The 16,633-nt window shown below is 34.5% G+C and overlaps 1 protein-coding gene across 1 annotated transcript in view; it reads right to left on the bottom strand.

Annotated features, from left to right (window-relative positions):
- Positions 1-16,633, bottom strand: part of LOC136808758 (stalled ribosome sensor GCN1-like) — a 34,799-nt gene that overhangs the window by 6,565 nt on the left and 11,601 nt on the right. Inside the window, exons 4-11 of the mRNA XM_067065295.1 lie at positions 15,528-15,668; positions 15,104-15,157; positions 10,352-10,441; positions 9,735-9,891; positions 9,143-9,379; positions 8,643-8,822; positions 8,190-8,410; positions 7,831-8,038 (exon numbers count right to left, since the gene is read on the bottom strand). Of these exons, the coding sequence (XP_066921396.1) occupies positions 7,831-8,038; positions 8,190-8,410; positions 8,643-8,822; positions 9,143-9,379; positions 9,735-9,891; positions 10,352-10,441; positions 15,104-15,157; positions 15,528-15,668 (1,288 nt within the window). The remainder of the gene's footprint in view (positions 1-7,830; positions 8,039-8,189; positions 8,411-8,642; positions 8,823-9,142; positions 9,380-9,734; positions 9,892-10,351; positions 10,442-15,103; positions 15,158-15,527; positions 15,669-16,633) is intronic.

Raw genomic sequence — 16,633 nt, 5'->3', positions numbered from 1 at the left:
CGTAAACAAAAATTTCTAAGAAATGTCAAGCAGCTTAAAGGATGCCTTAAAAAGGTCAGATGTAGTCAGAAAAAGGTTACAAAAACTACAGACCCCTTCACATTCTATTGGGCAAACTTTGACCCTTTTGGTCAAATTTTTTTTTTTTTGGGAGAACCGCCCATCCCCCCGTGGATATGCCACTGTGTTATTCCCCAAAGATCAAGAAGCAGGCACTACTTTACAGATACAATCTAGGCAATTCCGAAGATGCAGAAAAACTCTTCCACACTATCAAAGTTTCTCCTGTCATAGTTCTACATGTTAGCTCAAAAAAGATCGAATACATGGATATACTCTTGTAATGTAAAATGTAGAAGAATTCAACTGCCTTGGCAGTCACAAAGCCTCCACTGGCATGTTAATGTGAGAATCTCAAAATGATTAAGTAATTACTACTGAATCAAACCTTCATGCCAAGATTAAACACAACCTTTTTCGTGCTACAGTCGAATCAGTGCTTTTTTATGGTGCACCAACATATCAGCATGAAAATACTTTTCAATGGTATATAGACATTCATCAATATAATGGAGCAAATGTCAATGCTTTGGACAGTGATGACGTTATTTTGATACCTTCTATCACTTTTTACTCGTACATTGCACATTACTTATTAGATTTTCAGACTTTTTCGTGAGTAATGAAAAATCCTTTTCAATAATTTGAAGCAAATGTCAAATTTTTGGTGGTGATGATGACACCATTTTAACACCTTTTGTCCCCTTTTACTCACATTGAGTACATTTTATGACTTTTTTGTAAGCAAAAAAGTTGTTCAGCATGAAAAACCCTTTCCAACGGTATATAATATGTCCATGTTCAGAGACATCAAAATTTCAAAAAAAATCCGCCATTTTGAAATTTCCACCATTATGGAAAATGCCCAAGGTGTGAAAAGTGTCACTCGATGGTTTTTCACTCCTAAGGACCTAACGAACACATTTCAATCAAAAAATTTCATGTGTACGCAAATTTTGGGTTTCCTAAATTAAGCCTGAAATTCCCCTGGACCATTAGGCAGAAATTAGACTGGCACGCCAGTCTTATCTAGCACCAGGTGAAATTTTCATCCGACACGCTAAAGCTCTGAAGGTCGGGAAAATTTTCAACATCTGGAAGGTTTACATTACGGAATTTTGCGAAACCGCGTCAAGAATTTTGCAGCAGGAGGTCTGGTAACCCAGCCCTCGTTTTCGGGGATTGTCGGGTCCAACCAAAATATTTATGACTTTACGCGCAAGGGCTGTTGAACCCGACTGAGGATGCGGCACATCAAAGGCCGACTATCATTCCTCTCCGATGGGAAATTGGCCCGCTCCCTTTAGAGCTTTAGCGTGGGCGGCCGCCAATCCGCCATCGGAATATCAGATAACGCCAGTCGGGCTGGAACGGTATCACGCGGGAAAAGTGAGCGTAGGAGTTAGGTAAGCGTAGGAAGAAATTTTGTCGGCGGCGAGGGCTGAAAGCCCGACTGGAGCGAAACCCCAGGAAGGAAAAAACGGCTAAGCTGAAGCCCCAATCTTACAACGCCAGATTTCGGCGTTGTAGAAATGAATGAACTTTGAGTATGGCGCGCGGAAGCGCCAATAAATACTATCTTGTTTAAAACGAAACTATGTTGTTAAAAAGAAACTATCTTTCATTCAGCGGATGCCATCTCACTTAAAAAGAAACTAAGTTTGTTTCAGAAGAAACTATCTTGTTTAAAACGAAACTATCTCATTTAAAACGAAACTATCTCATTTAAAAAAGAAACTATCTCATTTAAAAAGAAACTATCTCATTTAAAAAGAAACTATCATTTCTAAAAAGAAACTATCTCGTTTAAAAAGAAACTATCATTTTTAAACGAGTTCATCGGAAACTTACGTCCAGAAAAGACGAGTTACAGTAAACGAGTTATAAATACTGTTTTATTAAAAAGCCGAGTAAGGTAGAGTTGTAACTCGAGCTTAGAAGTAAAAAAGTGTGCTTTATTAAGAACTAGCCAAAGAGGCCATTTTCAAAGTGTCTATCAGTTAGTACAAGTACCTCCATTTAAAGCATGTTAAAAGTTCACAATAACGACTTTCTTTTTATTACAGAAACCAAACGAATGAGAGCAAGTCATTAAAACTAAAAGTCAGCGCTCCGTGGTTGTGACGTAAGTTTTGTAATCGATAAACATCTTCCTCGTAAAAAGTGTCATATTGAAATACCTTTGAGAATACTAAATCGACGAGCACTAAATGCATTTGAGTGCAATTTCATCTAAATGAATAAGTAGCGAAAAGGCGTTTTTTAAGGACAGGCACCATCCCGTTGTTTCACCCCTGCAACACCTCAGCAGACATAAACATAAACGTCCACAACGTTCACGTAATGTAACGTTGGATTGTACAGTTAGATATACGGTGTAAAAGCGTTACTTTTTAGTTGCGATATATTGTGGGGAAATAAAGCCGGGTTCAGATGAGTTGATTTCAAAGATTTTGAGTAATTTTAGCGAGAATTAATTTTGGAAACCTCAATCTTTTTCTAATTTTTTTCCTTTAATGCATTCGTTTCAGATTGATTTGATATGAGCACGTCATCTTTACTGGGGGTAAGAGTCATATCTTCTTTCAAATTCAATTAGTTTCGTGATACGAGATCCGGACGAAATTCCACTTTTGAGACTGTCAAAGTTGCTGCCATCAAAACCAGAAATCGGTTTAATCCCCATTCAATTTTATACCTCACCCTATGGCCTATTCGCTATACGTCATAGTTTTTTTCTACGCTATATGTACTTTTGAGCACCCTGTCTCACAGCCCCCGGTGGAAGTGGGGATTCAGGACAAATTTCTATCGAAATCCCAATGGAATCCCGACGAACTGAGATAGTTTCAGTTAAATAAATATGATAGTTTCTTTTTAAATGAGATAGTTTCGTTTTAAATGAGAAAGTTTCGTTTTAAGGGAAATAGTATCCCCTGAATGAAACAAAGTTTCTTTTTAAACGAGAAAGTTTCGTTTTAAATGAGATAGTTTCGTTTTAAATGAGATAGTTTCGTTTTAAATGAGATAGTTTCGTTTTAAATGAGATAGTTTCGTTTTAAATGAGATAGTTTCTCCTGAAATGAACTTAGTTTCTTTTTAAGGGAAATAGTATCCCCTGAATGAAACATAGTTTCTTTTTAAACGAGATAGTATCAGTTTAAATGACCGAAATGACATAGTTTCGGTTTAAATGATATAGTTTCGTTTTAAACAAGATAGTATTTATTGGCGCTTCCGCGCGCCATAGAAATTCGTGAAATGAGAAATGAAAACTTCCGTCAAAGTCGCAGATCGTGTTGTTTTGATTTTTGAGGAGGGAGTGATTGGAAAAAATAATGGCTGACTTCTAGTGGAAATTTTTATTTGAAAAGATTTTGTTTTGTTTCTTGTTTCTTATTGATGAGTCTCTTCTTTGTGTATATGTGGCTTTTCTTCATGGTTCTGCATGCAAAATTCTTTGGCTCATTTTTGATTGTTTTTTGTTTTGATTTGAGAGGCAAGAGAAGATGGAAAATCTTGTAACATCAGTTATCAGAACTTGTTGACTTGTTATCTTTTCCTATTCATAACTCATTCAATTTTAGGAATGGAGTATTCAGATTGCAAACACTATGGACTGTGAGTTTTTTTTTCATTTCAGCTTTCTTTTTCCTAGGTTTGCAGGTGGTAATCAAAGGGATAACCCAGGTACAGTAGCTAACAATTATTTACTGACATTCAAACACATAAGACGTTTTTAAATTTTCCAGGACTCACAAGTCAAAGGTTCTTTATCAAAAATATATGGTTGCTGGACTACCAGAGACTACTACACGACACTGACACAATGTTGTGTGTATTGGAAGTGCTACAAACTTTTGTGATTATCTACCTGGTTATCCCTTTGTTTTGAGTTTAATACGTACTGTATCTATCCCTATGATAAAATTACACAGTTTTGAGTAGAAATAAAGTTATGGTAAAGCGGCACTGACAAATTTCTCCAAAAAATATTTTCTTTCAAATTATGAAATATTAAAAGTCTTCTTACATCTAAAAATGATTAATTTTTTTCGCCATGCTTATGTTTTACTCAATTCTAGTATTTTTTCCAAAACTTATATATACTTACGTAGAGGGAAATTTAGCAGAATTTATGGAGAAAATTAAGAATTCTCAGTTTGGCAACAAAAATTTCTCAAACGTACTGTACACATAGTACCTACTATAACTTTAAACATTTACATATTTTTAAATTGCCAGATTAGTGTGGCAAGAAAACTCATTTTTTTCATTCAGCCATAAATCTTCAAGTGTGAAGTTAATTTTATAGTACACATACTTACTGATACAATTTACAGAAAAATGGGTGATAAGTATATGTCACATGTTCAACAACCCATTTTTTCCACAGCTTACTTGTTCAACAAATTCTTGTCAAATTGAATGTCGAACAAGTGGGTTGTGGAACAAATGGGTGCCAAAATGATCGACAACCCAGTTGATTGACAATCCACTTGTTCGACAATCTATATAGTTGTTCAACAGACCAGTTGTTTGAGAGAAGAGTGTCGAACAAGTGGTCGTCGAACAACCATGCAGTCGAGCAAATGGGTGTCGAACTAATAACTGTCAAACAACCGGTCTAACAAATGTACCGTCGGACAAGTATACTGTCGAACAAGTGGGATTTCCCCAAAATTATAGTTGTACGTAGATGAAAATTTGTCAGAATTTATATTACGGTGAAAATTCAGAATTCTCAGTTTGACAACAAAAATTTCTCAAATAGGTAACTTTAATTTAAATAATTATATTAAATTGTAAAATTAGTGTGGCAAGAAAACTCCCAAAAAAATTTAGCCATAAATCTTAAAGTGTAAGGTTAATTTTTCAGCATTTTTGGTGTGACAAGAAAATTCTTCAGCACATAGCCACAGTCTATAGAAAAAGGTCAGAATTTACAATAATTCTCTTCTCATGACAAAAATACTGCATTTTTCTAAAATCGTGAATACGTGTACCCAAAAACTTTCTGTCACCATATAAACTCTGGATTTTCTATCAGAGCTATCTTATCACAGCACTAAATTCTGCAAATTTCAATTTTTCACAAATTAAATTTGTACATGACAGATGTTACATTTTTCATTCGACAGACTGAAATACTTAATTATAATAATACACTTATAATAATAATAATTATGCACCAATGTGTCATTGTTTTGAGGTTGGAGTTTTAGTTATTCAACATATTACATCTTAACTATTAAAAGTAAGTACTTTTCTGTAAGTTTTCCATTTAATTTTCTATGTGTACGTGTAATTTTCCTGTGCTTGGCTGGTACGTTACATGCTGACAGTCAGGACAGGTTGTTTTTTGTAGCAGTGAGTCTGTTGAAGAGGGTCGGACTGTCAGACAGCAGCCTGGCAGTAATGACATTGAGAGTGATGAGAGGGATAATCTTTGGAGTTTCTTTAAACTAACCAGGAAACGCTGTTTATTTTCACGATAACCTAAAAATAGTTTTCAAACCGTACCAAAAAATTTTTGGTACGGCTTGAAAACCTGTGTTAGGTTATCGTGAGATATTAAAAGTGTCAGAATTATTGATTTTTATGATATGTTATTATTCTTAAAATAGTGTCAAAATTTTTTCAAAAAGGTTATTTTGTTGGGTACTTTTGAGCAGAGTTCCTGCCTGGTTAGTGTTACTGTTGTATTCATAGAAAAGAGTGTTGGAGGAGTTCACTCAGCCACAATGAGACTAGAGTAATCAAGTTCCTTAACAAGTAGTCTGTAAGTACTAAAATAAAAAGCAAAAAGTATTTAGGTGGAACCAAATTAGACTGTTAGAAGAAAAAATATTTCTTACCTTGAATGAAAGAGGCTAGCAAAAAGCCCCAAAAGCACGTAAAATATACCACCAACCTGCATAAGGAAAACTGAATAATCCTTGTACACTTTTGATGATTGTAGAAAACTGAAGCTAAATTGCAAATACTTACCTTTCTAAGAATGTATGAATAACAAAAACAACTAAAGATGTAAAAGTTTCAAAACTTGAAAGGTGGCTCCTCCACCACCCAAAATTCAAAACAAAGTGGTCTGTCGGCTTTTCTCCCTCCAAAATTTAGGAAAGCACTCCTCCGTTCTCGCAACCTCCAAAATGAAGCCGTGGCAGAATGTTCTAGTCTGTATATCAGCAGCCTCTCACCAACTTTTGCTCGCTCTCCTACGCAGCGTCTATTCTAACAAACGCCCGCCGCCTTTATGTTCCCGCCCTCTGACATGATTAATTTACAGACTAGTTTGCTAGTCTAGAAAGAAATTCGTTCAAAAACATAACTTTTTGGTCTCAAAAAGCATCAACGGAGGAGATCAATTTTTGATTTTTTTCATCATTTTACATAATGGAGAAAAACTTTTAGAGATACGAAGGCATTCAGTTTCCAAAATTTTGTAAAAGTCGAATTTTGGTTAAAAACGGCTAAAATCGATTTTTGTCAAAACACCAAAGAAGGAGAGCAAAAAGCCAAATAATTGTTTTTTGACAGCAGTTTTCGGTTTTTTTGTCATGGTAAGATATAGTTCTTCCGTCAAAACCATTAAAGGGGTCATTTGAACCGGATTTCAGTTGCCAGCAGACTTGTTTTAGCAGTATATTTTTGTAAAAACGCTGATTTTTGCAAAAAACCTCCAAGAAGGAGTGCAAAAAAAAACCTTTACTTTGCTGACAGTCAGCATTTTTCTAAAACAGGTAAAATCGAAAAAACACCACGGAGGAGTGCAAACTCCAGCCTCGTTTTCAAAATCGTCCAGGATAGACTTTTTAAGACCTGGGTTTCCATAATCAGCATAAAATTTCCGTTCCAACGGTATATAACAACCCCATTCTTTTTTAGGGTTAAGCAAAAACGCTTCTAACTCGAGATATTGAATTCTGCTCCCCGACTATGTCGAAAACAGATTAAGATATTAACAAGAAATATTGAGACATGTCTTTCGTCACAACAAAATAGCTTTCAGACAAATGCAGTGGTACGAAACTCAGAGTAGTGTAATTTTATTGAAAGATATATTTTAATATTTTACTTGGCTCTAGTCCAGGACTTGGCTCTGACTGCACTGAGCACTTTGCAACATCATACAATCACAAACAAAACCAAATAATAGATTATGATAAATGGGAAATAAAATGTGTTCAATTGAGGTAACCTAAAGCTGCTTTGTCATGTAGGGCAATATCACGAACTGGAAACTCGATTTAGGACTACTTTATTGATCCAGACGAAGTGAGCGGAGTGTCGGCAAAATACTTTCTACACAACTCATAAAACCTTTTGAAACTGGTTTAAACATATACAAAGCGTCCTTAAAAAGATAGAAAACTTCGTATGAGACAGTAACGAGAAAAAATCCATTTGATCAAAACTGATTGGACCTGTCTTGTACATCTCTGTGCCGTGAGCTTTAAATCATGTTCGCAAGTAACGATTCTTAATTTTCTTTCTTTATTGAAACAAAGACACGTGTACACTACGAACATATATTACAAAACATTACTTAAACATAAAATATAGTCCCTCCCCTACTAGGAACTAACGTTGTATCGCCAGAGGTAAACTCCGAAACGAAATGAAGCCATTCTATTGATCAGAAGTGATGTAAATATTGAATTTAACCAATAGAAAGGCTTCATTTCGCTTTGTAGTCAAACGGAACCGTAGCTTTTGAACGTGGGCTTAATAAAAATATAAAAATAGGGAGGTAAAAAGAAAGCCTACCTTGCGCAGCACCAGACCTGTCCACACTGCTGACATCCGAAGTTAAAGTCTCCAGTAACCACGGCATCAAATCATTGAAGCATTCTTCTCCCATACCCTTCACTGTGGCACCAAGAGCACGCGCTGAGACGGCCCGAACCTCGGGAGAGGGGTCCAGTAATGATTTCTTCAAACCGGGGACGACGGCGGGTAAATAAGGAGATAAATCCTGGAAAATGGAAAATTTTGGTTACGTTTCTGTTTAGCTTTTAAAAATGTCCAAAGATATCATAAAATTGTTCAATAAAACTTGTAAACTGCTTTGTTTTTTAGAGGTAAGCATTACTCAATTTAAACTATTTTTGAAATCAATCACATACCTTTGGGTCTGTTAAAGCATACATGTTTCCCAAAATTTGTGCCGCCATTTTCTTAGTTTCCGTCGAACGTTGACCAAGCGCCTTTTCCAATGTTGGCATGATTAAAGCGAGAGATGGCGCGTCAATGAAATGGACAAATGAGGTGCTGAGAAGAGCTTTTAAACAGGAGACGGTGTGCTTGTTTGGGTCTGACAGAGCATCCAAAATGATAGAACTGATTTCTATGAAGGAATAGCGAGCGATGGTTTAAAAACTTTTGACAACCTAAGTACTATAAGACTGAATAGCTTCGTTAAGTTCCTGAATCAGATTGCTGCAGAATGCTTTATTGGAGACAATTTGATAGACACTGATAATCTTTGAGGTTTTTTGGGCAGTTTAAGCTATAGCTGTCCTTGACACTGTTGATAATAAAGTGTGATGCGAGAATTGTCAATATGACAGTAGTATTACCTTGAATTTCTGGGTTTTTGATGACACCACCGATCTGTCTGAGAGCTTGTTGACCAGCTTTTTGCACTTTTTGATGAGAATCCGCTAAAACGTCTGTCAATCGTGGTACGATGCTTGGTAGACAGGAGGAAAGTTGTTTGGGTGCACAGAATGACATAGCACCAAGAAGCTCAGCACTACCTGGAAAGTGAGAAATTAGTTGAGTAAGTCAATCGCTATGCCTTCTCGTGCGATAGAGAGACTCAATCAAAGTTGGATTATTAATTCCAGTCGAAGTAAGCTTGATCAAAAACAATTAACCTATGTTCCTCTATTCTTCACAAGCCCTAAGGCCCAAAAGATCGGCTATTTCTACATTTCCAATCGCTTCAGATGGAAGAGTTTTAAAATATGATTTTTGTCCAAACTCTAAAATATTCCGCAACCACTTTCTAGCATTCTAAGCCAGTTAATCTAAATTGTGAACAGTGAAATATGAATGGTTTTCAAATCATTGGTACCTGTTTTTGTTCTCCATGCTTCTTCTTCCAGGGCTTTCAAGAGAGAAGGTAAGACCAATTTGACACCATGATTACTGAGGTTCTTCATCACTGCTTTCGCCGTGTCATCGGCTGCTTCTCTAACGTACTGGTTACCATCACCGAAACACACCAAGAGATGTGGTAGAAGGTGCACAACGTACGGTTCGAAGAGACGACCCAACATCGTACATAACGTCTCGAACGCAAATAATGCACCTTGAAAAGCAAGGAGATATGAAAGATCACAATCCATTGCAAATTTAAAGTTTTTGTGAAGTTTTCACATTGTAAGGACTCGTGCTTCAGAATACAACCGATCTTTTTAGTTTGACTAGTGTTTGTAAAATATGTACAGTGTTTTATAATAAAGAAAAACAAGAACGAGATACTAAGGAAAAAGTGACAGCCCAGGATTCAAAATTATCTTGAGAAGATCCCGCTTAGACGTTACTGGATCTCAGCAGCTGGAAATTTCTTTATCTGATTCGCAGTCCTATATACTCAAGATAAAAATATTTCTCTCGAGGCTTCTAAGCCTAGTACTGAACCCGTTTGTCAAATCTAACAATACCTTCCCGATGTTTCCACACTTTTTTATCTTGAATGGCTGTATCCAAACTACTGATCACATTGTGTTGCTTCAACGATAAAATACCAAAACCTTTGACCACACCAGCCAATCCGTAAGCAGCACCACGCCTTTCGCCGTATGACTCTGAATCTAAAAGCTAAAATTGAATAAACCGTTAGAAACATGCTTCAAACTTATTTAGGTGTCAAAGTTACTGAAATAAGGATGTTTTGAACGTTCATGTGCCGCTCTTAAGGGTGCCTTTTTGGACCTTTAATATTCTACGGATAGCCAAATTAATTCAAACTTCTATCGTTCAATTATCAATTCATTCTCATCATCTCTATCAAGGTTAAACCCTCAAAAAATACTGCATATTAATTGAAATTTTTTCAAAAAAGCTAGACGCAGAGACAGCGAGTGGGGAAGATTATAGTCACACGTAGTGGTGAAATTACGGTAGCGGTTGCGGTTGCGGTTGATCTTGGTTTTGGCAATGAGACAAATTATATGATTAGGCAAACTTAAATATGGAATCAAATTATTTAGATTTGTCAAATGACTGTGACAGTTAAAGTTATTGCTAAGGGATACTAAGACAGCAAAACATAAAGTACCTTAGCGAGTAGATTTTTGATGAGTTCCGCAGCTTCATTCTTGACGGCACCACAGAGCGGTGGTAAACAGTTGGCGACGGCTTGTTGAACCTGAAAAGCGGTGGTGGAGAAAAAATTGTTTTGTTATATGACATACAGTTGTCACCCTATAATTCGACTTTCAAGGGGATTGGATTTTCATCGAATGAGGGAGGGTACCGTAGAACGTCGTTTATGAGAGCTTTTTTTTTTTTTTTTTTTTTTTTTTGTAGTATAGTATTTGCAATGATAAAAAGATCTAAAAATAGTACAACGCAATTTTTGCTTAATATTGATGATAAAGTAAAAATCTTTCCTAAACTAAAAAAAATTCGCAGGAGTAAAAAGAAGACATTACTGTCTTTTCACCTAACCCCTTGAAGCGAAGTTTGTTTATTTACAGACTAAGTAGTGAAAAAAAGTATAAATTAATATAGTTTATATAATAATAAAGAGAGAAAGAAGTAGAAGATAAAATATTAACAAAGAGACATTTCGAGTTTTTACGATAGTATTAAAAATATTCTCAATGTCAAGATTCATTATATATTTTTTAGTTGATTTATTGAAACATAATTTAGATTTTTCTGTGCAGGATTTTTTGAGTTCTTTGCTAAGAACATTATTCCACATGAATGGACCCCGGTATTTGATTGCAAACCTTTTTACGGCTAATTTCGCGTCCTGTATTTTAAAAGCATTCTTTGAATATCTAGTTTGATATTTGTGTGATATTGTCGGGAATTGGGTTAAAAACGCTTTTGGGCAAGTCTTGGTTTTGACACTACTCATAAAAGAAATTGTTTGCAAGATATTTAATTGATAAATATTAAGTGCGCCCAATTCTTTGAAACGATGACTAATCGGAGCAAATTTGTTTACACCAAACATAATGCGCAATGCATGTTTTTGTTTACTATAGAGTTTTTTAAGACTAGTTTTAAAAGTACTACCCCATATTATGTTGCAATAGTTAAGGTAGCTATGAATGAAAGCAAAGTATAGTTTTTTTAAGGAATCTATGTCTAGTACCTGTTTAGCTTTATATAAGATACCTATATTTTTAGAGATTTTATTTTCGATGCTTGATATATGTTTATTCCAGTTTAGAGACTCATCAATTATTACTCCAAGAAAAGTTGTATCATACACACGTTTAATTTGAGTATTATTTATATAAAGAGATGGTAACCTTAGGGGTAGGTCATCCACTTTATTTCGTTTGCAAAATAATATATATTTGGTCTTTTTAACATTTAAGGATAGTTTATTGGCAATAAACCACTCGTTTATAAGGGTTAATTCATTATTTACGATTTCGAAAAGTGTTTTTAGATTTTTGTTTGAGCAAAATAAGTTTGTGTCGTCAGCAAACAGTATAAAGTCAAGTATGTTAGATGCATTGTGGAGGTCGTTCACGTAGATGAGAAAAAGTAGTGGTCCTAGTATGGATCCCTGTGGGACACCACACTCAACTGCTTTTGGTGTTGTAGTCAAGTCTCCGTATGATACACATTGTTTACGTCCTGTCAAATAGTTTTTGAACCAGTCTAAGTTTTTGTCAGTTACTCCGTATCGTTCAAGTTTAGCAGTCAGTATGTTATGGTCAACAGTATCAAAGGCCTTTGATAGGTCAATGAAGACACCAATAGTGAATTCATTTTTTTCAAAAGAGTCAGCGATCCCGTCTATTAGTCCTAGTAGTGCATGTTCTGTAGAGTGTTTTCGTTGAAAGCCGAATTGTTTTTGGTATAAGAGTTTGTTAGTTGTTAGATATTCGTAAAGTCTATTGTACATAATTCTTTCAAGTAATTTTGAAAAACAAGGTAGGACTGAAATTGGTCTGTAGTTTCCCGGTTCGTCTTTTTCGCCACTTTTAAAAATAGGCGTTACTTTTGCTATTTTCATGTCGTTTGGGAAAATCCCCTGTTTTAGAGAGAGATCAAAGATGTGGTAAAGACAAGGTTTTATTATCTCGTATGCATTCTGCACTACGTTAATATCAACCTCATCAATGCCTGGACTTTTGTTCGATTTTAATGATTTGAAAGCTTGGTCAAGTTCTTCAATTGTCAAAGGTTCAGAAGACATATATTTATCATAGTCGTCAATGTAAGATAATACGTCCTTATTAGAATTAGGTATTTTTGACGCCAGGTTTTTACCTATCGAGGAGAAGAAATCGTTGAAAGTTTCAGCTATGGCGGGTTTTTGACAGAGAATTCGATTTTTGTATTTTAATTCTTGTGGAAATTGTATATATGTTATTTCATTATCATAAGTTTTTTTTCTTAAATATTTATCATAAATTTTTGTTTTCGCTTGGAAGATTTTATTAAGCCTTCGGTCATCCATGGAAAATTCAGTGTTTTTGGTTTGATCGTGATCTCTGTTTTTGGAAAAGTTTTGTCATAGCATCTTTTGTCAAAATTTCTTTGAAAACATGATAAGAATGTTCTGCATGATTGGTTTCTGTTACAAGCTCCCAGTTCATAGTTTTTAGTGAGTCGCAAAATTTTTTGATTGTCGTTTTGTCAATGAAACGTTTGGAAAAAGTCTTTTCACTTTTGAAAGTTTCTAGATTTTTTTGACAGATGAGAAAGTTTGGGAAGTGGTCAGATACATCACACTTGATTACACCTGTAAAGTTATTAGTCATGTCATTTGTAATTATATTGTCAATTAATGTTGTTGTATTGGTCGTAATTCTTGTTGGTTTATTAATTGTCGGAAAAAGATTGTGCTGAAGAAGAGTATTTACAAAGTTTTTAACATGTTTACTAGTGTCACAATGAAGAAGATTTAAGTTAAAATCACCTGCAAGATAAATACTTTTCTTGTTCAAGTTTTTATCAGCAAGGTGGTTTTTTAAATGTTGTTTAAAATTTTTTAAATTACCCGAGGGTTGCCTATATACACAAGAGATTATAATATTTTGGAGTTTGTTTATTAATTCTATTGTTAAGATTTCACAATCGTTATCATTCACACTAAGATCTTGTTTACGTTTATAATTGAGAGATTCGTGCACGAAAATACACAAACCTCCCCCTTTCTTATTTGATCTAGCTTGGTGTAAAACTTTATACCCCGGTAAAAGATATTTCGAAAAGCTCTTTTTGCTTTGATTTTCTTCGCTTTCTGCCTCATCCTTTTTACACCAGGTTTCAGTGATGCAAATTATTTTAAAGTTGAATTTGAGTTGTTTCAAAAGAGCTTTAAAATCGTCAAAATTTTTTGAAATACTTCTGATGTTGATGTTAAGAATAGAAAAATTTTGATTCATATTAACAATCTCATTTTTTGTTTCATCGATTGATAAAAAAGATGTCTCGTGAGTAAAGCTTTCGTAAAGATTAGCATCAGGGTCATTAGAGTCACTTAGAGTTAGTATTTGATTTTCATTTAAAAGTGAAAGAAGGATCGCCCATGGCTAGTTTGAGTTAATAGATAAAGTATTCAAAAAAATAAAGAGAAAAGGAAGTTAAGTTCGAGCTTGTCTAAATTCTCGAACAAAGAGTTTATCATATACAACCTTCGCATATTTACCAGCTTCTCTGGCCTGCATCATTTCTTTAAAAAGACTCCTTCTAATTGTCATTGTTTCGTCAGAGTAATCTTCATTTATATAAATTCCCGTATTCTTCAGTTTATTTGAGTTCTTTATTATTATTTCCTTCTGCTTCCATGATTGTAGTTTGCAAACGATCGACCTTTTTTTCCCATTTTCCTTTCTTCCAATTCTGTGTGCACGTTCGACAACTATCTCCTCGTTAACACCCAACCTTGCTCTAATCATGTCTTTCACTTTTCTTTCGCTGTCTTCCCAAGTTTCATTTTCATTTTCTGCCATACCGTCTACTCGTATGTTGTTTCTTCGGTTGCGATCCTCAAGGGTTCTAAGTTTATCTTTAAAATATTTTGCTTCTCGGTTAGTGTGGTAAATGCATTCGTTTAGACCGTTTATTTTTTGCTGTAAATTGTTGTTCCATTGTTGGTCGAGATCCTTGATCTTATCATCCAAAAGTTGTTGTGTAAATTCTAAGGATTTCTCAAGGTCTTGGATTTTTAAATTTTGGCGTTCAACAGTTTCCTCAACCTTGGTGACTCTGGCACCGATAGATTCGACTGAAATCTTTATCTCATCCAAAGTTTTGTAAATTAGGGTTGAATTAGATGCGATAAACTTTTGGACATTTGCATCGTGTTTCTTCAGTGCGGCGTCAATAAATGATTTGATTTTACTTTCCATATTTTTATCCATGATCAATTAATAACACCAACAGACAATCAGCAATAACAACAATAAATAACAATAAATGAGTAATAGCAAAAGAATATTTTTCGAGTTCTTGAATAATTTTTTTACTTTTTTACTTTTTATTTTTTCTCTCTTTCTTTCTCTCTCAAAACACGTCCGTTCTGCTTCGCTGCTCAAAGCTTCTTGACTTGACTTTCTTGAGACTTTCGATATTATCGAATAATTGAGCGTATCAGAGAGCAGAACGTCGAATTATAGAGAGCGTCAAATAAAGTTTGAATTATGATTCCCTCTTGGCTAACCTCGTTATCGATAATGGAATACGCCAATGGGGTTCAAAATGGATCCAAACCGAGTTTTTTTACAGTACCTGATATGACTACAATCACAATCGATTGCTGTTAGGTCTCTCCCTTTATCCCAGTCTTAATTCTTTGATTATTTATACAAGACAATATTAAAATTTGACTTACTTGTTGTGAGGGCGTTGAAAGTGCGCCCATCAGTTTGGCAAAAATCGGCTTGATCTATAAAGAGAATTTAGAACACTAGCCTTGTGCGTTTTCATCATGTTTGAATGATTTAACCACATTTAACTCTCGCATTTTGGAGTAAAACTGAAAATTAATCAAGAACGCAAAAAAAGAAAAAATTTTTTTGATTTGTCCAAATCTGTAGAACGACTGAAGTCCATTCACTTTAAGGTTTTTGTTTGCCGTTTTGAAGCAATGCTTCACTTCTAACATATTATATACCGTCAAAAAAGAAAACTATAATTTTTGAGAAAAATAACTTCTAAAATTTTTGAAAATAAAAAAGATGAGAAACGAAGAAGAGCTTTTTATTACTGCTTTACAACATAATGTTGAAAAATTGAATCAACCTTTGAAATTATACCTTAGGGTCAGTCTTGGAGAGATGTTTAGCGAGCGAACCCGTAAGAATGATCACCGATTGACGGATGACATCGTGTGCTGATGAATCAGGTGCTCGATCCAAAAATTCGTCGAAAATGTCCAATAATGACGTCATGTTATCCTACAATGTCAAAAATAAAATGTGATTGAATAGGAATGAAATTCGTAATGGACGGACGATTGAGACAAAAATCAGGGTGTCTACGGATTTCTTTTCAGGATTTCAAGGTTTTCAAGGTTTTTTTTAGGCTACGCTCATCTTTAGAATTGATTTAGATATAGGGGATGCGTATCATGTACCGGGTGACCCACGAAAAAGTTCGGACGGTTTTCGTTGGCTAGGGTCTGAAATAAAAGTAATATAAACTCAATCTTTTTTTTAAAAGATAGAGGATGCTCTAACTTAAACTTTGAGCTATAACTTTTTAAATTTGGTTCAGTGGTTCTTCATTTATGAGCTTTTAAAGTCAAAATTCAATTATCGGAAAGTGCAAAAACACGTCAAAAATGAGGTATCAAATTATAATTGTTTTCTTTATCTTTAACATTGTGTTTTTCGAGTGTGCTGATGTTTTACGACCTCATTAATTAGTGTTGTAGGTAATTAAAGTTTGTAAAATAATAAATTAACAACGAAGTAGATTTATATAAATTTATTGTAAATATTTTTATCAAAAATATTTAGCAAATAGGCCAAATTTGCCTTCTTTATGAAAATGTCGCGTCTTATGAAAGAACAGAGAGTGTGGGTTTGCCTGGAATATGCTAGAAAGTGTATGGTGGTGGTTCTTTTCTGAACGAATAACTTGTTAATAAATTTTGTGAAAGTAAAGAATCTAAAAAAAGTTTTAAAATTGAATAAAAATATCTAACATGCTCTTTTCTAACGATTTAACGACCTTGCTTGATTGATTGATAATAAAACAATTTGATACCTCTTTTTTGACGTAATTTCGCTCTTTCCGAAAAGTGAATTTTGACTTTAAAAGCTCATAAGTAGGGAACTTGTGGGTCAAATTTAAAAAGTAATAGCTCAAACTTTAAGTTAGAATATCTACTTTCTACATATTAAAATTTCAAGCACTT

Source organism: Clytia hemisphaerica, unplaced genomic scaffold (genome assembly GCF_902728285.1).
Source record: "Clytia hemisphaerica strain Z4C2 unplaced genomic scaffold, Clytia hemisphaerica genome assembly, whole genome shotgun sequence".
Classification (NCBI taxonomy): Eukaryota; Metazoa; Cnidaria; class Hydrozoa; order Leptothecata; family Clytiidae; genus Clytia; species Clytia hemisphaerica.
This window is presented reverse-complemented; position numbering and strand designations above follow the sequence as displayed.